This window comes from Phascolarctos cinereus, unplaced genomic scaffold (genome assembly GCF_003287225.1).
Source record: "Phascolarctos cinereus isolate Bilbo 61053 unplaced genomic scaffold, phaCin_HiC Scaffold_4;HRSCAF=312, whole genome shotgun sequence".
Classification (NCBI taxonomy): Eukaryota; Metazoa; Chordata; class Mammalia; order Diprotodontia; family Phascolarctidae; genus Phascolarctos; species Phascolarctos cinereus.
This window is the reverse complement of record NW_027555847.1, coordinates 138,000,464-138,025,641: the sequence shown is the minus strand read 5'-3', so window position 1 is coordinate 138,025,641 and position 25,178 is coordinate 138,000,464. Positions and strand designations below refer to the sequence as shown.

Here is a 25,178-nt window from a genome sequence, read left to right as displayed (position 1 = left end):
TATTTTGTATTTAGATTTATCAAGTTATGAGAGGGGAAGGTTGAAGTCCCTTTCTAGTATAGTTTACTGTCTGTTCCCTCCTATAACTCATTTAACTTCTCTTTTAGAAATGTTTACTATTTGGTACTGGCTAAGAAATAGAGTGGTAGATCAGTGGAATAGGTTAGGTACACAAGACACAGTAGTCAATAACTATAGCAATTTATTGTTTGATAAATCCAAAGACTTCTGCTTCTGGAATAAGAACTCAGTATTTAACAGAAACTTCTGGGAAAACTGGAACATAGTATGGCAGAAACTAAGCATAAAACAACACCTCACACGGTGATACCATAAGCAAATTAGGAGAGCAAGGAATAGTTTACTCATCAGATCTATGGAATAGCGAAGAATTTATGATAAAACAAGAGATAGAGAACATTATGAAATGCAAAATGGATAATTTTGATTACATTGAATTAAAAAGTTTTTGCACAAACAAAACCGATACAAACAAGAATAGAGGGAAAGCAGAAAACTGGGAAACAATTTTTACAGCCACTTTCTGATAAAGGCCTCATTTCTCATATATATAGAGTTGAGTCAAATTGATAAGCATGCAAGTCATTTCCCAATTGATAAATGGTCAAAGGATATGAACAGGGAGTTTTCAGAGGAAGAAATTAAAGCTATCTATAGTCATATAAAAAAATGCTTAAAATCACTATTGATGAGAGAAATGCAAAGTAAAACAACTCTGAGGCACCACCTCATACCTATCAAATCGGCTAATGTGACAGAAAAGGAAAATGATAAATGTTGGAGATGTGGGAAAATTGGGACACTAATGCACTGTTGGTGGAGTTGTAAACTGATCCAGCCATTCTTTGGAACTTTGCCCAAAGGGCAATCAAACTCTGCATACCCCTTGATCAAGTAATGCCACTACAAAGTCTGTATCCCAAAGAGATCATAAAAAATGGAAAAGAACCCACATATACATAATATTTATGTCAGCTCTTTGTGGTGGCCAGGAATTGGAAATTGATGCCCATCAGTTGTGCAATGGCTGAAAAAATTATGGGAGGGGAGAGGGAAGGAGAAAAATTTGGAACTCAAAATCTTACAAAAATGAGTGTTAAAAGCTATCTTTACATGTAATTGGAAAAAATACTGTTTAAAAAAAAGATTTGGATGCTATACTATTTGGTGCATGTATGTTTAGTAATGCTATTACTTCATTGTTTATGGCAGGGCTTAAACTTTTTCCATCTGCGAAATTTTTGCGTTTCAGCAGCATTCATTGTTGTTGCCTGGTGGGAGGACATGTGTAGTACAAAGTGGCAGTGCTTCGTATTTAGAACTGTTGCCAACTTTGTAAAACTTTGTATTTACTGTTGCCAAATTTTTTGAGACCACATGGGGTTGTGACCCACCATTTAAGAAGTGCTGGTCTCTGGTACCTTTTAGCAAGATATAGTTTCCTTCCATGTCTTTTAATTAGATCTAGTTTTGCTTTTGCTTTGCTTGAGATTATGAAAGCTACTCCTGCTTTTTTTTATGTCAGCTGAATTGTAATAGATTCCTCTCCAGCTTTTTACCTTTACTCTGTATATATCTCTCAGTGCTAAATGTGTTTCTTATAAACAATATATTATAGGATTCTGGTTTTTAATCCGCTCTGCTATCAGTAACATTCATAGTTTTGATTACTTTGTATTTCCCAACATCCTATTCCCCTCCCCCCCTGTTTATACTTCTCTCTCTCTCTCTCTCTCTCTGCTTTCACTTCTCTAGGAATTCTTGTTAGGTTTTGTCTGGTCTGCATTTTTCTTTGAAGCTTTGCTTGTAGAGATTTTCAAGTTATTCTTTTCTGTTTGAGTCTTGAGCTCCCTTGTCACTGTAAGTATCTTTTTACGGTCAAGTTCTTTTTCTCTTTGTTCATTTGTGTGTGTTATTTTTTTTTTAATTTTGGAGGCAGTGGGTCAAGGTCATACAGCTAGCTAGTAAGGGTCTCAGGCTGGATTTGAACTCAAATCCTCCTGACTCTAGTGTTGGTGCTCTGTCCACTGTGCCACCTAGGTGCCCTGTCTTTACTCATTTTTCCAGACTGCTTCTTGACTTTGGACTTTATGTTAGTACTGGGGTGTTTGGCCTGAACTTCTGTTCTTTTATATCCGTCTGCTCTTTTCTCAGCTCAGTCTGGGAGTGTGAAAGTTTTCAGCGGTAAGATTTAGCAGTGATTATGTGATACAGAGGTTTTGAGCCTGAGAGGCTATGTAAATGGTGGCGTCTTCAACAGAAATAGGAAAGTTTGGTAAAAAGGTGAGTTTGATAGGAAAGATGACGAACTCTGTTTTGGGCATGATGAGTTTGAGAAACATCCAGCTGGAAATGTCCAATAGGATATAAGCTCAGCAGAGAGATGAGTTGATATTTAGATCTGTGAGTCAAATGGCATGGAGATAATAATTAAACTCATGGAAATTGATGAAGGTGTGTGTGTGGGGAGAGAGGAGAGAGAGAAATTGTTAACTGTTAACTGAAGCAGTTCAAGTAGGATGAGGACTTTGAAAAGGTCATCAGATTTGGTAATTAAACCATTGATGACTGGAAAGCAATTTCAAGAGTTTCCCGTCTGCTTGGGAAGACAAAGTTCACGAATATGTGAAAAGTCAAATAATAGTAACAGAAGAACTATAACAAGGGTCACTTTTCAGATGCATGATAAATTAAGGGGTATGTGAAGCCAGTGTGAGCTGACCACTTGGTCAGGGCAGGTAGGCTTCATGGAGGAAGAAAGGTTTTGAGCTTGGCTTTGCAGGATAGGTAGAATTTTGGTTGGGATGAAATCTGTAGCATTGTCCTTCTTCCCTAGGCCTTTTTGTTTTTGTGGCATATTCTGCCTCTTAATGCTTCCTATTTTTTGTGACCTAAACCACCAAATAATTTAACACTAGAACATTGTATTGTGTCATTGAGGTTTGTGGTTTTTCCTTTGGGGCATTGGGGGAAAGAGGCAAAGGAAGAAGCATTGTAGATAACATGTTTGGTATCTGGTTTAAATAGTATTGCATTATCTATTTGAGACTTAATTCTGTATGTCCTTATTCACCTGAAATCTAGTTGGTTACTAGGTGGGTTTCTAATTATTATATCCTTGGAATTGTACTGAGAAATATTAGAAGTCTCTTTTGGAAACCATTATGGATCACGTCCTTCACCTCTTTCCTTTTCCCAGTTCTGGGTTCTGCTTTGAATTTTGACTTGATGGAAAGGAAGCCCCAAGATATTGGAATCTCATTCCTCGGATTTTTCTATTTCTTGTGAAATTCATGTGTTTTTCCCCCTTCTGAGTTTAAGTGCAGGGGGAGAGGCTAAGAGGAAGAAAAGGGGCCAGTTTTAGTTAAGGAGGGATGAAGATCAGGTAGAATGTATGAAGGTCCCTGAAATAGTTTGTGGTTGTTTCAAGGGAACGAAGATTAGAAAAAGAGCAAAGCTGGAGAGAATGAAACTTTGAAGAAACACAGTTTACCAAATGTTGTTCAATGGAAATGAAGCATGAATTACTTATAAACAGGATTTACTGCAGTGAAAAACTGGCAGCCTTTCCCCTTTTTACTATTTAAATCCTTTATGTGCCAGTAAGTCAACAGGCACTGATGAAGTACCTGTTCTATGTCTAACCCTGTACTGGTGCTTTTGGGGGAGGTAGTCAAAATGAGCATTCCTGGCTTCAGGGGCAGATAACATGTGAACAGGTGAGGATGAGCATCGCATTTGTGAGGAACAGTGAATAGACAATCTGGCCTGGTATGGAAGAATAGATGAAGGTGGGACCAGTTGTTGAAGGCCTTTCAGTGTCAGAATGAAGTATATTTAGATTTGGTCTGAGAATCAGTAGGGAACCAACCATATTAGTTTTTTAGCAAGCCAGACATTGACAGTGAAATTACTGTTGAAAGACTCTTCTGTTGTTAATATAGATAAGATAGGTTGATAGGAGATGGGAAAAGGAGTTATGAGGATTTTTATGTGGATATAATTATAACTATTGGGTTTTGAAGCACTTAATCGTTACAGTTCCTTTATTTCAAGTAGACCATGAACTCTTTGAAGTTAAGGGACGGTTTATTTTATCTTTATATCCCCAGGGCATACCTAGCACTATACCTTTTCTTAGTGGATCCTTAATAAATGCTTGTTAAATTGAATGCTTTCTTGGCCATCCTTTAGCCTGTGAAATTCCCTCCCTCAGAAATTCTGGTCTGGCACCTCGGATCAGCTGGTCATTCATTGATCCTTTGCTATCCTTTGTTCTTCCAGTACATATCTTGTTCAACTTTTTTTTTCTGAAGTAATCCATTGAAATTTAGTATTGATTTATTTTGTAATTATAACCTTCCAAGTAAGAATGAATCACAGCAGAAAAGTATTGATTCAAACCAAATGGCCCAAAGGGCATCGGCTCTTTAAAAGTTTGTGCTTAGATTCTCTTTGACCCAGAAAGAGCACCCCTAGAAGATTAAAAAAAAAGAGGGAGCAATTCTGTATGTCCAAAAAGTATAGGAGTCCTTTTTGTGGTGACAGAAAACTGGAAACTAAGGGAGTTCATGTCATTTGGGAAATGGGAGAATGAATTATGGTGTATTAATGTAATAGAATACTGTTGTGTTTTAAGAAAGGAAGAAAAAAACAATTTCAGAGGAAACATAGATTTGTATGGATGTCAAATGAAGTGAGTAGAACCAGGAGAACAGTTTTTTTGTTTCTCCACTTAATAGTATTTTATTTTTTTCCAATTATATGTAATAGTTTTCAATATTCACTTTTATAAGATTTTGATTTCCAAAATTTTCTCCTTCCCTCCCCACCTCTCCCTCCTACCTCCTTCCCCAATATAGCAAGCAATCTGACATGTTATACATGTACAGTCATGTTAAATTTGTATCCACATTAGTGATGTGAAAGAAGAATCAGAACAAAAGGTAAAAACCACAAGAAAGGAAAAAAAAGTGAAAATAGTACACTTTGATCTGCATTCAGATTGCGTAGTTCTTTTTCTGGATGTGGACAGCATTTTCCATCCTGAGTCTTTTGGAATTGTCTTGGATTGTTGTATTGCTGAGAAGAGCTGAATCTGTCATAGTTGATCATCACTCAATGTTGCTGTTACTGTGTACAGTGCAGGAGAGCAATTTATGCTGTACTATCAACATGTAAAGACAATTCATTTTAAAGATTTAAGAACTTAGGATCAGTACAATGATTAGTCTTGATTCTAGAGGACTGATGATTGAGTTTTCAGTCCACCTGATGGATTAAGAAAACTTGGCACACATTTTTGGACATGGTTACTATGAATTTATTTTTCTTGGCATGCTTATTTGTTATAAGGGCTTTTTTTTTCCAGGTGTAGGGAAGGAGTGGGAGGGAGAAAAAGTTGTTTAAAATTGGGGAAAAAAAATTAATTTAGAAAGCAAAAACAAAACACAAAAAGGATAGTACTCATGCTGCCAGCCAATGAAGTTGATCTTCTTGGTATCCAATAATGCATGTTTTAGTTTTTGTCATATGTATATACCTGTCTTGTCTGTGCTAAATGATCAGCTCCAGGAAGGCTATCTGTCTTCTCTCTCTCTCTCTCTCTCTCTCTCTTTTTCTTTTCCTTTCCCTATACCATCCTTCATTTATTCATTTATAATATCCTTGCCCTTCAAATAGTAATTGTTTAATAAAGAACATTCAAGGTCCTCTGTAATAATGGCTTCCACTTGCCTTTCCAGTTCTATTTCGTATCACTCATCACTCTTTGTATACTTTTTCAGTTAGACTGTCCTGCTAGCTTTTTCTTGTACAGGATATTCTGTCTCCATCCTTCATATCTTTGCATGGGTCATCCACCATGACTTATATGCCCTCCTTATCTCTGCCCATAGAATTCCTAGCTTCCTTCAAAGCAGAACTCACATGACACATCCTATCCTGTTAGAGCCTTTTTTCTGAATCTCCTTGCCTTTCCCATGCTGTTACTACTTTCTCTATCTTAAAATTAGTTTGTTATTTCCCTTCCAGCAGAATGCAAACTTCTTTCTGATAGGTTGTTTGTTTTTAGTCTTTGTAGCCCTAGTACGTTTATTTGCTAATATGCATTTAATAAATGTGTGTTGAATTGAAAGGATTGTTGAATGGATGATGTAAGTCATTGTAGCAGTTCATATGAATGATGGGTTTATGTTTTGTGAGTTTACCCAATATCCTAGACTATATTGACTTTTTGAGATGTACGATGCAGTTAAAGAAAACATGGGAAAATTTTGAATTAACTTCAAGTACTTCATTTTTTGTGGGGAGTTATGGGCATTTTTGAAATGCCACCAATTGGTGGCTTTAGAAAAATCCACACCCTTTTCTTCTAGAGGTCATAGTTAGAGTACACTAACTTGTTCACATCTATTAATAGGCAGCCAGATGGAGCCTTGGATAGAACCCAGGACTTGGAGTCAAGGAAGACTTGAATTTGAATTCTGCCTCAGATGTTTACTTAGCTATGTGACCCTGGGCCAGTTACTACTTCTTTATGCTTTAGGTTCCTCATCTGTAAAATGGGAATAAAAATATTGCCTACCTCAGGGTTTTTATGGTGATAAGGTTACTTAACACGTAAAGCACTTTGAAAACTTTAATGTGCTATATGAATATTATTACTATTATTATTTTCCAACCATTTTGAATTTTTTTTGCAGGAAGACTCTCCCCATGTCTGTGGAGAACTGTTGAGATTATGAGCCCTATGCGAAACCTGGCTGTTTCTAGCATCTATGGTGGACAGAAATATAGTACACAAGCAGCTGAAGATAAAAAAGAGGAGCCACTGCATACTATCATCAGCAGTACAGAGACTGTTCAGGGTATTAACAGGAATTGGTTTGGGTATTGCTATTGGACTCAACAATAGGAGATAGTTGAGATGATGGAAACAATTATGTGATAGAGCTATCTATTAACTTTGAATATAGCAGGCCTCAGACACTTAAGATGTCTCACTTTTCCCTCAAAATAATGTGCCATCTCTGTACAGCAAGGACTTCTGGCTTTCATCCTAATGTGTCTCACACCCTCTGGTGGCTGCCTATAAAACTAGGGGATGTGGTGCCATCTCCTTAAATGATGATTTTACTAGTGATCATCAGAGGTGGTAAGAAGTAAATTTGGAGGTTACTGGTGGAGCTTCTCCAAGGATTCTTTTCTTGGAATTGTATCTTTCATTACCCAGGGGTTTAAGAAGCTTTCTAAAGATTAACTTCACAACCATTTTTGAAGTCTATCCATTTCTGGTTTTCAATGTCCAGGTAAAAACAAAGGGTGTGAAATAAAAAGGAATGAAAATAGATTCAGTTTCTTGGATATCGTCTCTAAGGGCTGATAAGTATAAAAAAATTTACCCTAGAGATTGTCAGATAATTGTGCTGTCTGTAGCCTATAAAAAGAATATCTAAGACCAGTTCCACAGTCTTAAAGTATTTGCCAAATTGATACTAGTGGAATCTTTTTAAAAGCATGAATCCAGTAGTATAGTCATTTTTATATATGTATTTTTTCTTCATCAGTAATATTTTTTCATATTTTTTTCATTAATTACCTGTTAAAACTATTTTTTAACATTTGATTTTTTTAAAAGTTTTGAGTTCCAAGTTCCTGCCTCCCTCCTTTTCCTCCCTCCTCACTGAGTTGATAAACAGTTAGGTATAGATTATACATGTGCAATCATGTAAAACATTTCCATATTGATGATTTTGTACAGGATATATATGTATTTTAATTCATACTGTTTGAAGTTTTTGTCATGTAAAATATGTTACTTGATCTCAGGCCACCCAATGGAAATATGTAGTGTGACTTAAAATGATGGAATCACTTCAGGGGTGTGAGTTATTTGAGTTAATCGGGACATAGATATGGACTAAGTTTCTTTTTCACTCTGTTCTAAAAAGGAGCCCTAGAAAGCATGAGTCTACTGATCAAAGTGGGAAAATTTTGTAGGACTTCCTTACCAGTAAGATTCAACCAGAAGTTATATGTTCCTGAAATGTTCATTGACTCCCTTCATACCATTCACTGTTGAAAAAAAGAAGAGCAACAATCATTAAAAGTCATCTCCTCCCCAGTCATTTCTATATGTCCTTACAGGAAAATAGACGTTAGACTTTAGTGACTGTGTGTGTGCTTACTTACTAGGTTCCATCTCCAAACATGAGTTCCAGGCTGAGACAAAGAAGCTTTTGGATATTGTTGCTCGGTCCTTGTACTCAGAGAAGGAGGTATAGTACCTGTTAATCACTCCTAATCTGGCATTGTTTCTGTTGGCAAAGCTGTATTTTTTACACAGTTCTGAGGAATGCCAGATAGTATGTTAGTTATGAGAATGTACTGAACTCTGGGCAGGTTCTGTTCTAAGTTACCAGAGTCCTCACACAGAAATCTGCTTTTAGTTTCACAGATAAATACACCCAGATGGTCCTTTGCATAGGTTGACTCTAGAAATAAATTTTATTTATTAGTTGACAATTTAAATCAGTAAATCCCCTTGACATGTTGAACTGGGGTGATAAGGAGTTGTGGTCATTTAGGTCCAAAGTAACTAAAATTCCGTTGTGGATGAGTTCTTGGTGTGCATTATGGTTGGTAAATATGCTGCCTGCCTTAGCTACCTTAAGTTTTGGAGTTTTTTAAGGTGATTGCTTAAAAATCAGCCAATGAGCCATCTTTCTGGAGGACATATTATGTGCTGTATTACTAAGTAACAAGCTCTCTGAGGAGCTTAGAATTCTCACAGGGGACACAGAATACTTAAGAAATGAAGAATAGAAAAGTCGTAAATATATGTATCTATAGCCAGTTATTGCTATACAGAGATACATGTTTGAGTTTTGCGTTACAGAGAGGAGTAAAATGAAAGGGTAAGATGTGTATATGGTAAAGAGGAGGGTGCCTTAAAAGAAATATTGTGTAAAGCACTGTTTTAAGTACCTCAGTTTACCCCAGATTCAGTTCTACTTGAGGTTAAATTGAGTACTTTATGCAGTTTTGCATTACATATATTTGCAAAGTGAAGTCTGTTATAGATTTATTTTCAGTTGTCCCTGATAATGGATTTGTAATGGGTCTTACATATGTTTGTAGAATACAGTTGATTTCAGTTTTATAGAGATATTTAATTGAAACTCACCATTTGAAAAAGAAGCAGTGAATTTTTCTTCTTTTATGCAGCAGAAGAGATATGGTATAGTAAAAAAAAATCTGTGATGGCATTTACCTTTGATTTTAGAATTTTACATGACAGTTCCATAACTTTTGGCTTTATAAATTCAGAAAAGATTCCTTGTTATGACTCTGTTTATCCCTCCTGAAGAAAGGGTTTGGTGGAACTTCCTCGAGAAACGTCTTTGCAGTTAAAAAGTCAGGAAAACCCTTAGTTCAAAGAGCCAAAGCATTCTGGGATTGTTATTCCCAATCATGTAGTGGTTTTAATTGTAGCTAAGTATTGCAGTATTTACTACAGGTTACTTCCATTTTATCTCCCTTTCAATAGGTATTTATACGAGAACTGATCTCCAATAGTAGTGATGCCTTGGAAAAATTGCGCCATAAGTTGATTTCAGAAGGTCAGACGTTGCCAGAAATGGAGATTCACTTGCAAACAGACACTGGAAAAGGCACCATCACAATCCAGGTATCTCCTTTACCTAGTCTTGTATAATTAGAGAAATCATCTCTTCCCTTTCAGCACTTCTAATGGGTAATATCTACAAAAAGATTATGGAAGGATACATGGTACATTATAGCCAGTGGACATATTTTGCTTATTAATTTCAGAGAGTAGACATCCTACTTTTTCATTCTAAGTTGATAGGTTTTTAGAACTATAGGATCTTGGAACCCAGAACCTTAGAAGTCAAACATGGTACCTTGGACATAATAAGTATCTCATAAATATTACCTTAACTAAATTGAGTCAGATCCTCCTTTCTTATTTTCATGTGAAGAGATAGGCTCAGAAAGGTTAACTAACTTGTTCAAGATGGCACAGCTAGTTAGTGACTGTAACTCTTACCCCACATATTTTTTGAATTTGATTGCCCATTGACCTGGGCCAAGGGTGGGGAACTTGCCATCTTGAGGCCACATGTGTCCTTCTAGGTCCTTAGGTGTGGCCTTTTGACTGAATCCAAGTTTTATAGAACAAATCCTCTTATTAAGGGGGTTTGTTTTGTGAAGTTTGAATTCAGTCAAAGGGGTGTATTTGAAGACTGAGAGGGCCACTTGTGGCCTTAGGGCTGCAGGTTCCCCACCCCTGAATTTCTGGGTATTCCCTTCATCATCATAGGACTAAATCATCTCTGCCTTTTCAATCTGTATAATTCTTGTTCGTGTTCTCTCATAGATCTTCCAGAGAGTATCTGCCAAACACCTTTGAAGCTTTTTTCTGTGTTATTTTACGTTTTACATATGACTTAAATAGATTTCATCAGTGACAGCAAAATGCTTAGCCCAGTGCTGGCACCTAGTAGGCACTGCCTCTGTGAAACTCATTTTTATAGTCATTGCATATATTGTTTTGCTGGTTCTGATTACTTCACTTTGCATCAGTTCATGTAAGTTTTTTCATACCTCTTCATATTTATTATTTCTTCTGGCATAGTAATATTCCATTAAATTCATGTACCACAATTTGTTTAGCTATTCCTGAATCAAAGGGTTTTATTAAACACTGGGTTATTGTTTAGTTGTTTTTGGCGCTTGCTAATTTTGTCTGTTCTGTTGATCCTACATTTCTGTTTTTAAGCAGTACCAAATAATTTGATGATTACTCTTTTATGATATAGTTTGAGGTTTGAGAGTGTAGTATTTCTTCTTCTTTCCTACCTTTTTCCCTAGCTAATCACTTGAAATTCTGGTTCCTCAGTTGTATTTTGTCCAGTTTTGTAAATTTCTTTCCATTTTGACTTTGATAAAGTTGTAATATCAATAAGAACCTTTTGTCTTAGTGTTGGAGGGACAAAAGTAATGATTTGTGGGGCAGCTAGGTGGCACAGTGGATAGAGCATCGGCCCTGAAGTCAGGAGCACCTGAGTTCAAATAGGGCCTCGGAAAACACTTGACACTTGACTAGCTGTGTGACCCTGGGCAAGTCACTTAATCTCAATTGCCTTAAAAAAAAAGTAATGATTTGTTTAGCTAGGTAATAATGGAACAGCCATTGAGATAGAATGAATCTTAGAGGAGATCTAGTTTGTGTGTAATTGAATAAGGATACCTCTATAAATTGGTCATTTGTTTAATCCAGTGCAGGAATACCCAATACCAGTTCCTCTTTTGTATGTCTCTAATTGTTAGGAAGTTTTCCTTGACATCAGGCCTAAATTTACCTCTCTGCCACTTTCATGTAATTTTCCTAGTTCTCTGCTTTGGAGTATAGTAGAGCAAGTTGAATGCCTCTTCCACGTACCAGCTTTTCGAGTACTTAAATGCAGCTATCGTGTGTCCCCTAAGATTTCTCCTCTTTGAACTAAATCTTCTCAAGACCCTTTACTGTCTTGGTTGGCTTTGTCTGAATGCTTCAGTTCATCAGTGTCCTCCCAGCATTGAACTATAGTTCTCCTGATGTGGTCTGGCCATGGTAGAGTATAGTCAAATCACCTTCCTACCCCTGGACTTGATGCCTCATAATACACTTGAAGGTTGTATTATCGTTTTTGACTGCCAGTTCACACTGTGGAATCATAGAGGGCTGATAGTTCAGGTATTTTAAAATACAAACTGTTAGTGGTGCGCTAATAAGTGTTTAACAATTGGTTCTCTGCATGCTTTTTAGTTTAATTTGCATTATTAACATTTTCTCCAGTCTGTTCAGTCAGCAAAACAATAAATCAGGTTCTGATTTTTAGCAATTGTTGACTCCTGAGGTGTAAATGCTCACATTGAAAATAAAATAATAGGCTTTCAGAGCTGATACTAACTGGTACACCTCTACAAACCGTCTAGCCACGCGTCACCCACCTTATATGTCTCAAGTTGATTTAAAAAAAATTTTAATTTTGAATGTAAATACCAAAAAAGAGCATTTCCGTGTACACAGCAGAATATAAAAAAGGACTGTGTATGAAATTACGAATTTCCATTTCATACCACTTGTTTTTTTAAAAAGCGCTTAATGAATTACATGCATTACTTTCAAAACTGCCCTGTTACCTTCTTTTGTCTTTTGTGCATTTGAAAAAATGGCCCCCTTTTGGGGGCATCTAACTCTTATCTCCCCCCCCCGCCATGCCTTTAAAAAATAGAAAACAACAGCAAAAAGCCTCTTACAATGAAAACATAGTCAAAAATGAATCCACATAGTGACTATATCCAAACATGTCTCTTTCTGGGCGCTCTCTGTCAGAAGATGTGTATAACATGCTTTATCATAGAGAATATGTTGATTATTGCATTCATCAGAATTTCAAAGCTTCTTTTCTTTATAATATAGTTTTTTGTGTGTAAATTTTTCTCATGATTCTACTCACTCTCCTCTGTGTTGCTTTATACTACTCAGAAATCTCTGAAATAATCTCGTCATTTTTTACAGTTCAGTAATACTCTATTACATTCATTTACTACAGTTTGTTCAGCCATTCCTTAATTGACAGGCACCTCCTTAGATTGTATTTCTTGTCCTTATTCTGTTCTGTCCTGTCCTTGGGTGCCCGTCCACCCCCCCATTTTTTAATGCCCCTTTCAAGATCAGGATGCTTGTTTTGCTTACCTCCCTGATATTATCCTTTCTCTTAATACTCCCAATACTTTCACCCCTGATTGTTTCCCTGTTGAGTTTGATGTATTTCTGTACCAAACTGTGCGTGTTCAATCCTCCTTTGTCCTTTTCAGATAAGAATGAAGTTAATTTGATGCCCACTTTCTTCTTTTTTCTCCCATGTTTGTATACTTATGTAACTAACTCATAAGAAATAGCAAGTTCCACTACCTCTTTCCTTCTTTCTGATTTTTAGTGTGTTCCTTTTATTCTGTTCTCTTTCCCCTCTTTAATAACATTTTTACAAGCATTTATCTTCCTTCCTGCTCCCCTTATTAAACTTTTTTTTTAAGAAAACCCTCATAATGAATAAGTATATCCTAGCAAAACAAATTCCCATATTGATCTTGTTCTGCATTCTCTTTGTCAGGAGGTGAATACTGTGTTTCATCTTTGATACTCTGGTCAGGGTTTGTCATTGCATTGATGAGAGTTCACAAGTTTTTCAAAGTTGTTTTTCTTACATGATTTCCTCTGTCTCTGTTCACCTGTGAGTAAGTAGGAGTAGAACAATAACATGGTGACATTGAATTCATAGTTGGAGTGTTTTTTTTTAAGATTTACTTAGGTCTGAAATGGAAAATCACAATTGTTGAAAATCACAACTATTATAATTTTACATTCTCCCTGTAATTTGATTAGATTTTTCCGTCTCATACTTAGATCTTGGGAGTTCATAAACTTGTCATGGATCCCTTGGCTGTGTGTTCCTTACTAGAAACACAATCTGAAAAAGCAAAGACCTAAAGAGAATCAAAATATAAGGTTAAAAGAAAATTTGCCATGTGTTAGACGGATCCAGAAAAACAGGAGTTGCAATTATGTTATTGGACAAAGGAAAAGTAAAAATTCACAATATGACGGCAGAGGTAAACAAATTACATTATCCTTAGAGAAACCTTATAAAGTGAACCAATATCAATAAGAAAGAAATATGCATTAAATGCCATACTAATATAATAGTAGTAGGAGTCTTTAATGTTCCTCCTTTGGAGCTGGACAGATCAACAGAAGAAAAGCAAAAGGGAAAAATATGGAGCTGAAAAACTGTTGGAGAATTTAGAACTAAACAATTTATAGTATCTAATGAATGGGAGCATTAAAGGATATACATATTTCTCTACACCATATGGCACCTTTACAAAAATCAGCCATCTACTCTGCCACCAAAAAATTATAAATAAATTTTTAAAAGCTAAAATATTGAGCTTGTGCTATATAGATCATCACACCATAGAAAAAATAATGACAAGCAAAAAACATAGACTGAGAGATGTAATGGCATCTTGAACAATGAGTCAAAGAATAAATTACAGAAATGATTAATGGCTGTAAAAGACAATGATTAACATCAAGACAACACATGAACATTTTTGGGATGTAGCTAAAGCAGTCCTTAGAAGAAAAATTCTATAATCTTCCCCCTCAAATACATGAACAAAATAGACAATTAGTGAACACAATGAAAAATTGGAAAAATTTGAAAAGCGAAAAATAAACTGGAAGTAAGCATTAAAGGGGAAATCTTGAAAATTAGAGAAAAGAGGTAAATTGGAAAGAGACTAAAAATTAGTTTCTTGAGAAGACTAACAAAAAAATTTTTTTAGGCAGCCTGAAGGAAAATCAAATTAACAAAAATTAAAAATGATCAATATAAAATCACAATAGAGAAAAATAAAAAGGATTATCAAGAGAAACATTGTTTAATTCTGCTTTCTGTTCTGTTTTGCAACCTTTCTCTGCCTTTTCTTCTTACTTAGCAAGATTCAGATCACTATTTTTTTCTTTCACTAGTTTTTATTCTTTTTTTTCCTTTAACACCCTTCCCCCCTTTAAGACGTGCCCATTAGAGCTGAAGTTTGTTTTGCTTGTGACTGTTCTTTCCCACTTAAGCCCCTCTTCCTTCCTCATCTGTTTTCTACCTCCCATTCCCCATGTAATGTATTTCTATACCAGACTATGTGCTCCTTTTCTTCTGCCTACCCCCTTTATGTTTTGTATATTCTTCTGGTAACCCTCAATTGTGAGTAATAGTAAATTCCCTCTCTCCCTCCCTCCCCCCTCCCAAACACACCCACTTTTTCCTGGTTTCTTCCCTTTCATTTTTTTCTTTTTAAAACAGAACAAAACTACCCCTAAGCCCTAGGTTGTCTTTATTCCCATGGAGGCTGTGGATTTCTGAAGAGACATTTCTCTTCCCCATTTAGATACAGCCTCTTCCAATTGTTTAACACTAGGAAGCCCAATTTAAGAATATTTCAAAGGATCAGACTGCCTCACCACAGTGTATTTTTTTTCATATCCATAAGGCAAAGGAAAGAGAGATAGTAGGTTGAAAATCTTTATTTCAGAATAAAAAATTTTTGCATCAATTGACTCATCTGTTCTGATATTAGAGGTATTTACCTTTCTAGCCCTTTAATGTGTCCATTGTTTGCATTTCACAACTTTTATCTAGCTCTGGTCTTTTCATCTGAAATATCTAAAAATTCACTTCTTTTAAAGCTACACTATTTTCCCCCTGTAGAATTATACTCAGTTTTTCAGAATATACTATTCTTGGTTATAAACCTTTTTTGGGGCAGGGAGTGTGTGTGTAAGTAATACTGTATTCCAAGAATTCTTTTTAGTAGTTGCAACATAGTCTTATGTGATTCTGACTACATGTCTTTGAGAAATAAACTTCTTTTTCCCTTTGTTTACAGTATTTTTGTCTTTAACTTGGAAGCTCTGGATTTATGCTATGACGCTCCCAGTTGTTTTCAGTTTGGAGTTTCTTTCATCTGCTCTTCCAGTCCGTGTGGCCAAGCCATTCTTTTTTCTTTTTTTAAAAAAATTTTTAAATTAATTGATTTATTTTTAGTTTTCAACGTTTGCTTCCATAAGCTTTTGAGTTTTAAATTTTCTCTGCCTCCCTCTCTTCCTCTCTCCCCAAGGTAGTGTGCAGTGTGATAATAGGCGGTACATATGCATTCTTATTAAACATTTTCACATTAGTTATGTTGTAAAGAAGAATTAGAACGAATGGGAGGAACTACGAGAAAGAAGAAACACACAAAAAAGAGAGAGAGCAAATACTATGCTTTGATCTGCATTCAGACTCCATAGTTTTTTTTCTGGATGTGTATAGCATTTTCCATCACGAGTCTTTTGCAGTTGTGTTAGATCCTTGAATTGCTGAGAGGAGCTAAGTCTTATCAAAGTCAGTCATCACACAATGTGCTGTTACTGTGTACAGTGTTTTCCTGGTTCTGTTCACTTCACTCAGCATCAGTTCATATAAGTCCTTCCAGGTTTTTCTGAAGTCTGTCTGATCATCTTATAGCACAATGGTATTCCATTACATTCGTATACCACAGCTTGTTTAGCCATTCCCCAGTTGATGGGCATCCCCTTAATTTCCAGTTCTTTGCCACCACAAAAAGAGCTGCTATAAAAATTTTTGTACATGTGGGTCTTTTTCCCATTTTATGATCTTTTTGGGATACAGACATAGAAGTGGTATTGATGGGTCAAAGGGTATGTACATTTTTATAGCTCTTTGGGCCTAGATGCAAATTGCTCTCCAGAATGGTCAGATCAGTTCATACCTCCACCGACAATGCATTAGTGTTCCAATTTTCCCACATCTTCTCCAACATTTATCATTTTCCTGTTTTGTCATGTTGGCCAATCTGATAGGTGTGATGTGGTACCTCAGAGTTGTTTTGATTTGCATTTCTCTAATCAATAGTGACTTAGAGCATTTTTTCATATGACTATAGATAGCTTTAATTTCTTCATCTGAAACATGCCTGTTCATATTCTTTGACTGTTTAGCAATTGGTGAATGACTTATATTTTATAAATTTGATTCAGTTCTCAATATATTTTAGATATGAGGCCTTTATCAGAGATACTGGTTGTAAAAATTCTTTCCTAGTTTTTTGCTTCCCTTCTAATCTTGGTTGCTTTGTGCAAAAACTTTTCAATTTAATGTAATCAAAATTATCCATTTTGCATTTCATAACCTCCATCTCTTGTTTGGTTATAAATTCTTCTGTTCTCCATAAATATGACAGGTAAACTATTCCTTGCTCTCCCAGTTTGCTTATAGTATCAGCCTTTGTATCTAAATCATGTACCCATTTTGACTTTATTTTGGTATACAGTGTAAGATGTTGGTTTATGCCCAGTTTCTGCCATACTCTTTTCCAGTTTTTCCAGCAGTTTTTGTCAAACAGTGAGTTTTTTTCCCAGAGGCTGGAGTGTTTGGGTTTATCAAATAGTAAGTTACTTATAGTCATTGACTACTGTGTCTTGTGTACCCAGCCTGTTCCACTGATATTCTTTTTTTCTAAAACTGTTCATGTGGCCAAGCATTCTTTTTTTTTTTCCTGAGACTGTTCTTGTATTTCTTAGGGGGGTTATTCTCGTCTTCTGGGTAGGTTACCTCTGTTGAAGAAAAGTATTAAGAGTCTACTCTGTTCTTTAGGCACAAGTTTTCCACAAACAATTTTATTTAACATCAATCTAATATTCATGCATTTCTAGCATAGAGATGACTAAACCAGCATAGTCTGTCCCCTGCAGTGTCCTTAATCTTGTCCTTCTGCCCCAAGATTAACTGAGGTAACATTTATAAGAATCTTGAATAAAAGGTAATAATACATTAAAATACAGTTTGGGGTTTAACATTCCAGAATAATAGTCACTACTTTGTTCCTTTATTCTCCTTCCTTATCTATTCCCCTGCTCTACTGGGTAATCAGAGGGGTCTCTTTTTTCTGATCATTAATTTAATCCTATCTGAATTGAGAAAAAGACTCTTCTTCTAGTTAGTCCATAGCCTAAATTGCTTCTGGGAATGAGGAGGGTCGGAATCTTACCAGGACAAGCTGTACTCTGTTTAAAGTTTGGTTTCCATTCTTACTCCATTTCCTTAAGAAGGACCTTTTTTTCCCCCTTGTTCTGCAAGGCAGCTGCTGGCACAGTAAATAGAACACTGGGCCTGGAGTCAGGAAAACCATAGTTCCAGTCTGGCCTCAGACACTTACTAGCTGTATGACACTTCCTGAGCAAGTCATTTAACCTCTTTTCCCCTCAGTTTCCTCCCAGGGTTGTTGAAAGAGTCAACTAAGATAATATTTCTAAAAGCACTTAGTACAGTACCTGGCACATAGTAGGTGCTGTATAAATACTTATTTCCTTCCCTTTCCTTGTCCCAACTCACCTGAGGACATGAACTTAGAAAGGATTTTTAGGCCAGAGAAGTATTTCCTAATGTTTATACAGAAACTGAAAAGCAGGTTTTTAATATGCTCTAATACATGGTGCCCATGTAAAACTGACTTACTGTTACATATGCTTATTAAGGCAGATGATACTCTAATACGACACCATCAGTGAGTGCAATCAAACTTTGTATCATCTGCTCTCAGAACAAACCATCAGCCTGCTTCCTTAAGGTCTCAGTAAGTGTCTCCTACTGGGTGCTCACAACAAGGTCTTCTCTGCCCAGCTAGAGGCTATCCATGTGTCTCTGAGATGGCAAGGTGTGTCAATCAGCCCTGCTTCCATTTTTTTTTAAGTTTGGATTTTTTAAAATTAATTTATTTTGATTTATCAACAATCATTTCATAAGCTCTTGAGTTTTAAATTTTTCTCCCCCTCGCTTTCCACCTCCCTCCCCAAGACAGCATGCAGTCTGATGTAGGATATACATATACATTTCTATTAGACATATTTTCACATTAGTGATAATTGTAAATAAGAATTAGAACCAGTAAGAGCAACCATCAGAAAGAGGAAACAAAACACAACAGAAGAAAAAAAAATAGCAAATACTATGCTTTCATCTGCATTCAAACTACACAGTTCTTTCTTTGGATGTGGATAACATTTTCCATCATGAGGCCTTTAGAGATGTCTTAGATCCTTGTGTTGCTGAGAAGGGTTATGTCTATCAATATTAGTCATCGCACAACTTGGCTGTTAACTGTGTACAACGTTCTACTAGTTCTGCTCATTTCATTCAGCATCAGACCACAGAAGTCTTTCCAGGTTTTTCTGAAGTCTGCTTGTTCATCATTTCTTATAGCACAATAGTATTCCATTGCATTCATATACCACAACTTGCTCAGCCATTCCCCAATTGATGGGCATCCTCTCAATTTCCAATTCTTTGCCACCACAAAAAGAGCTGCTATGAATATTTTTGTACATGTGGGTCCCTTTCCCATTTGTATGATCTCTTTGGGATATAGCCCTAGAAGAATCAGCACTGCTTCTTGAGTGAACACAGATATTCAGATTTCCAAGTGTGAGAAGCAAGGTGTCTGTACTAATCATGAACTAGGAGCTGCCTGATATCTGGGACTCTGGGAGATTTTTGTGGTTCTGGCTGAAGACCAGACTCATATGTCTGACTTAATTTCAAAACTACCACTCAATTGCTTATTGCAGAAAACAGGCAACATAACAAATACTTAGTCACAGAATAGAGACTTAAAAACAAAATGGAGTCACTCATCGTAAGTTAACTTATTAACTTACCTACTCCCACTGCATATATTTCCATTCTTTAGGCTTCTTTTATCCCATAGTATTTCTTCATTGTATTAAGAGTTTTCTTCTGTTTACTGTTCTCTCTGACATAGTTCTCGGATTGAAATTTTATGCCAGAGTCAGTCCCTTCCAGATCCTTTCCTCTCGACTCTGGTTACTGTGTTGTAAGTTTTATCTAGATAAGGTGGCTGGAACCAGGCTTTGCCCTGTGTTGTAGTCTCTGACTTCTGCTTCCTTGTCATGTTGTTGGTCCAAGGTAGGTACAAGGACCAAGGACCAAGCCTCTGTCCTGTCTTTAACTTCTTCGGCAATTTCAACCATGAATTCTATCCTCTTCTGTGGCTCTGACAGCCTCCCAGCCACATGTGGAAGACTATTCTGGTCTAAAATTTCTTGAAGGCCCCTTGAGGTACCTGCCCAGTCACCGTGCATTCTCTTCTTGGGTGGGCAGACACCCTTAAATTGAGGCCTTGTCTCCCTGCAACAGTGGCCTGCCAGTCTTCTAGTCTCTACCTTAGCTCTGACAGGTCATGTTGGAGATGCTGTAAAGTACAGTCTTTTTACCAGTGATTTAGTGAATGAATGAGTGAATGAAGGCTCTATTAAGTGCTTACTCTGTGCAAAGTACTGGGAATATAAATAAAAAAGTAAGAGAAATTCCTGCCCTCAAGGGGATCATCTGATGTGGGGGATGACATACAGGTATGCAACTTGAAGTTCTCAGTTGCAAGTCAGGTGGAAAAGTCCTATGGTCCTTAGAGTGTAGTGACAAAACAGATGTTAATGCTTCTTCTTTACTATTAGTACACTGATAAAATCATATCAGTTTCTTATGTTAATAAATCATTCGACAGTGCTGAGGACTTTAGTGGCAAGAACTTTCTTTTCTGGGTCTTTAGTATCTGTGGCAGCAGCTCCTGCAGGAACAATTACTAGGCTTCATCTCTACAAGAATTGCTTCCCAGTATAAAATCTGGAAACTAAAAACTAGAAACATTGCTAATTCCCTGAGGCTCTTCATTGGACTGTCTTTACACCCTCATTCCATTGCAGTACTGCTTAGAGCTCTAGAAGGCTTTTGGCTGTCTTGTGCAGTTCTGGGCTGAATGGGGAATCTTAATGGTAGTTCTCTTTGATTTTTTTGGTCACTTTTTACCTTAGTGCCCTTTTATATTTTTGCTGCAGTGTTTTTTAGGGACACCTGGGCTGACTGGGACTTTTCATGTTTCCACTTTAACCAGACATATTGATGACTTTGTCTTAACTTCTCACTGTTAATTCCTAATGATCTTTCCTCCCCACCCCAATTATAATGCTTCCCAGTAGCAAACAAGTATAATTAAGCAAAACTAACCAACAGTTGACTGTGACTGATAATATGTCTTTTGCCAGTAGTACTCTGGAGTCAATATTGGTCACATTGATCAGAGTTCTCATGTCTTTTTAAAAATTAAATTAATTTTTTTCCATAAAAATTTTATTTTCTCTACTTTCTACTCCCTCCCTCCCCAAAGAAGAAGGAAAAAAAAACCCTTTTACAGTGAATATACGTAGTCAAGCAAAATAAATTGTCTCATTGGCCATGATCAAAAAATATGTGTCTTAAATCCTGAGTACCCCTTTCTTAAGAAGGTAGGTAGCATGCCTTATCATCAGTCTACTAGAGTCATGGTTGGTTATTGCATTGATCAGAGTTCTTAAGTGTTTGTTTTACAGTGTTTTTATTGTATAAATTGTCCTTCTAGTTTTCACTTCATTCTGCATCAGTTCACACTCATATTCCCAGGTTTCTCTGAAATTGTCTCATTAGAAGTATTACATTCGTATGCCATAATTTATTCAGCCATTCCCTAATTGATGGGTACCTCCTTAGTTTCCAGTTGTTTTCCCCTACAAGATATTTTTGTACATGTGATTCTTTGACACTACAACAAGTATTTTTGTACACATGAGTGTTTTTTGTCTTTCTTTGATCTTTTTGGATAAAGACCTAAAAGTAGTATTGCCATGTTGAAGTGTATTCACACGTTGAGAGTAGGCTTTCCAGAGTAGCTGGGCCAATTCATAGCTCCACAAACAGTGCATCAATGCACCTGTTTTTCCACAACCCTGCCTGTGCTTGCCATTTTCTGGTTTTTTGGTTTTTTGGTGGGTTTTTTTTGTCATCTTTGCCAATCTTTGAGGTGGAACTTCATAGTTGTTTTACTTTTCATTTCTTATTTCTCTAATTGTTAGTGATTAGGAGCATTTTTATATGGCTAATGATAGGTTGAATTTCTTTCTTTGAAAACTCCCTGTTCATATTTTTGACTATCAGTTGGGGAATAGCTCTTATTTTTATAAATTTGAATCAGTTCCATATATATTTTGATGAGATCCTCATCAAACTCACTGCAAAGATTTTTCCCCTAGTTACCCATTTCCCTTACAATTTTGACTGTTCTGGTTTTGTTTGTGCAAAAAAAGTTTAAGCTTTATGTAATTAAAATTGTCCATTTTATCTTTTGTGATCCCCTATATCCCTTATTTGGTCATGAACTATTTCCATAATCGTAAATCTAAATGGTAATTTCATCCGTGTTCCTCTAGTTTGTTTATGATGTTACTCTCTCTGTCTAAGTCATGCATGTATTTGGAGCTAATCTTGGTATATTTCCGGAGTTGCTGATCTATACCTAATTTTTGGTACATTGCCAGTTTTTAGCAGTTTTTGTTTAATAGTGAGTTCTTACCTCAGTAACTTGGGTTTTTGTGTAATCAAACACTGGGCTTCTGTATGTTATGAACCAAATCTGTTCACTAATTGACTTTTATATTTCTTAACTGATATCAAATTGTTTTTATGATTAATGCTTTGTAATAATATAGTTTGAGAACTGGTATTGCTAGGCCCCCTTCCTTTCCTCTTATTGTCGTTATTTCTCTTGACATAATGTAATCAAATGCAGCACTAAAAAAGAGTATACATTATGACTAGGTTGGATTTATGTTAGAAATTTAGGGTTGATTCAATATTAGGAAAACTATCAGCACAACAGACTGCATGAATAACAAGAATAACAGAATTGTATGATTATTTAGTTGCAGACAAAACTTGATGAGATACAACACCTATTTCTGTTAAAAAAAATACTAGAAAACATAGGAATAAATGAATCTTTACTATGATAAGTAGTATCTAAAACCTAATGCTAACATTATCAATAACAAGGATAGAATTGATCTCATTACAACTGATCTAACTTCTACTCTCCATAACTCTGAAATTTCTCTACCTGATTATACCCCTTAGTCCCAAGTCACCCTGTTTCTCACTCCTTTCAAGTCTACTCTCTGTCTTCAGTTTATAACACCCAGCTACAATATTAACTCATTTTAAGCTTAGAGGAAATATAATGGCTTCTAAAATCCATCTTCTTCCTCCTTAGGGAGTTTATTTTAGACAAAAGGTTAAGAGTTCAGTCATAGTCACTCTGGACACCCCAGTTAGGAAAAGTAATACTTAGGCTTGGGGTGGGATCTCTACCTAAATTTTACGTTGATGATTTATTTCTAGAGTTTACCCCTCTCCCGTTGTTTAAGACAGAATTCAGTTTACTAAAAACATTTGGATAACAAAACATTATATTAGAGTGTCTTTGAATAGGCAGTTCATAATAGGGATGCTGGAGAAAGAGTCAGTCTTTGCTTGGGACTTTCGTTAGCAGAGATGCCTGTAGAGCTGATGACCTCTTGGATATCTCCTTTCCCTGGCACAGCTCATTTCTACCATTGTCTCCTTAAGGAGAGGCAGCTGGGTGCTATGGTAGTTAGAATACTGGGCCTGGAGTCAGGAAGACCTGAGTTCAAATCTGGCCTGAGACACTTACGAGCTGTTTGAATCTGGGCAAGTCACTTACCCCTGTTGGCTTCAGTTTCCTGCCTGTCAAATGAGCTGGAGAAGGAAATAGCAAACCACTCCAGTATCTTTGCCAAGAAAACCCCAAATAGTCACAGAGAGTTGGATATGACTGAAACAACCGAACAAAAACAGCCACCATTCCTTAGGGGTATGGTGGACTGTCACAGTTTCTCCAACTTTATCTTCCCTGCAGCCTCCAGTCTTTCCACTTCTTTCTCCTTTCTCAGGTCATCATTCTTGCTTTGGCCTGTTTTCCTCCCTTCCCAATCTTGACTCTGTCATTAGCCACTTTCACTCTGCTTTATCCTTCATCCTCGAGTCTCTTGCCCTCTTGTCTTATTGCAGTTTATACCTTTCTACACTGTAATCCTAGGTTATTTCCATCTACCTTCTCCGCTGTTACTCATAGACTGTCACACAACTGTGCTTACCGAGTTCACTGTAAATTTACACTTTTATTTCAACTAGTCCTTTCCCGTTTGAATGCCAGTCCTTTTACTCTTCTCTGATTAACTCTATCGTACTCCCCTCAGCGTCTGTTCTTACCTTCTGTTCCTCAAGCCAACCTCAACCTCTTCTTCATCTCATTAGAAAACCTTATTTCATACTTCTTAGAGGCCATCTGTCACATACTCATTCTTCTCTTCAGCTTGATGCTTCAAGTCATCCTCCCACTCTCTCCTCTTAATGCAGACTCAGAAAAAGAGTCATCCCAAAAGCTTGCCCTTTTGATCATTCCATCTCCTTTGTCCACTGTCTCCTTCTCTATTGGTTACAGACATGCCCATGTCTATCTCATCCTTGGAAACCTCCACTTGGTTCTTCAGTTCTCTCTTATTCTACATTTGTCTTCCCATGCTCAACTAAACTTCTGGAAAAAAGCTACAGTTCTTGCTTCCACTCTCTCACCTCCACTGCATTCTTAGCCCCTTTCAGTCTCATTTTCACAACCTCATCACTCACCTGTTTACTCCAGGGTTACTAGTAATCTTTTTTTTGTTCTGTTTTGTTGTTTTGTTTGTTTTTTGGTCTAGGCAGTGGGATTAAGTGACATGCCCAAGGTCACACAGCTAGTAAGTGTTAAGTGTTTGGTCTGAGGCCGGATTTGAACTCAGGTCCTCCTGACTTCAGGGCCGGTGCTCTATCCACTGCGCCACCTAGTTGCCCCTCTGCTTTCCTGACCTTTTGAAACCTCCATTTCACAGTAGTACTTAACTTCGCCTGATTTCAACAGGTTTCCTGTTTGCCTGTCTAAATGTTTCTTCTCAATCTTTGAGTAGTCCAAGGGAGTAATGATAAAGACTTAGAGTTCTGAATAGATGTTGGAAATGTTATGGAGGTAAAAACAACTCGGCTTGGCAACTGATTGGATGTGGAAGTGAAGGAGAGTGAATTTGTAGAATTTTAGAACTGAAAGTTATTTCAGATCTCTAACTCTGCTGTTCTATAGATGAGGACCAGAGAGGGAAAGAACTCTGCCAAGAGCGCATAACTAGTAAGTGGAGAGGAGGGCTTGATCCTAGATCATTTTAATCGTGTTCTAGTGAGTTTGGTACAAGTTAGGCATAGATTATAGAGGGAATATGGTTCTGTCCTGAGTCAGCTTTCATGCACAGAACACCTATTATTTTTTTGTACTGATTGAATGGGATTCATCTCAAGTTGGGAATTTCTTTCTATATTTGTCTGATAGTGTTATTGGTTTCATACAGCATCTATGAGGTAGAGGAGACTCATTCTGACCTTTAAGTCACAAAAGTAATTATTTGTCTGTATACTCCAGTTAAAAAAAAAACCAACCAAAATAGGTTTAGCCATGTCTCAGGGATATCCAGGTTGCTGCTGTTCCTTCCTCTATTCCTCAGGTCCTTCTCAAGGTATCATCAGAACTCATTC

The 25,178-nt window shown here is 36.7% G+C and overlaps 1 protein-coding gene across 2 annotated transcripts in view; it reads left to right on the top strand.

The window, feature by feature from the left end:
* TRAP1 (TNF receptor associated protein 1) overlaps nt 1–25,178 on the top strand; it is a 78,454-nt gene that overhangs the window by 12,061 nt on the left and 41,215 nt on the right. For both annotated transcript variants that reach the window (XM_020995521.2, XM_020995522.2), the window contains exons 2-4: nt 6,726–6,890; nt 8,218–8,300; nt 9,572–9,712. In XM_020995521.2, the coding sequence (XP_020851180.1) occupies nt 6,726–6,890; nt 8,218–8,300; nt 9,572–9,712 (389 nt within the window). The remainder of the gene's footprint in view (nt 1–6,725; nt 6,891–8,217; nt 8,301–9,571; nt 9,713–25,178) is intronic.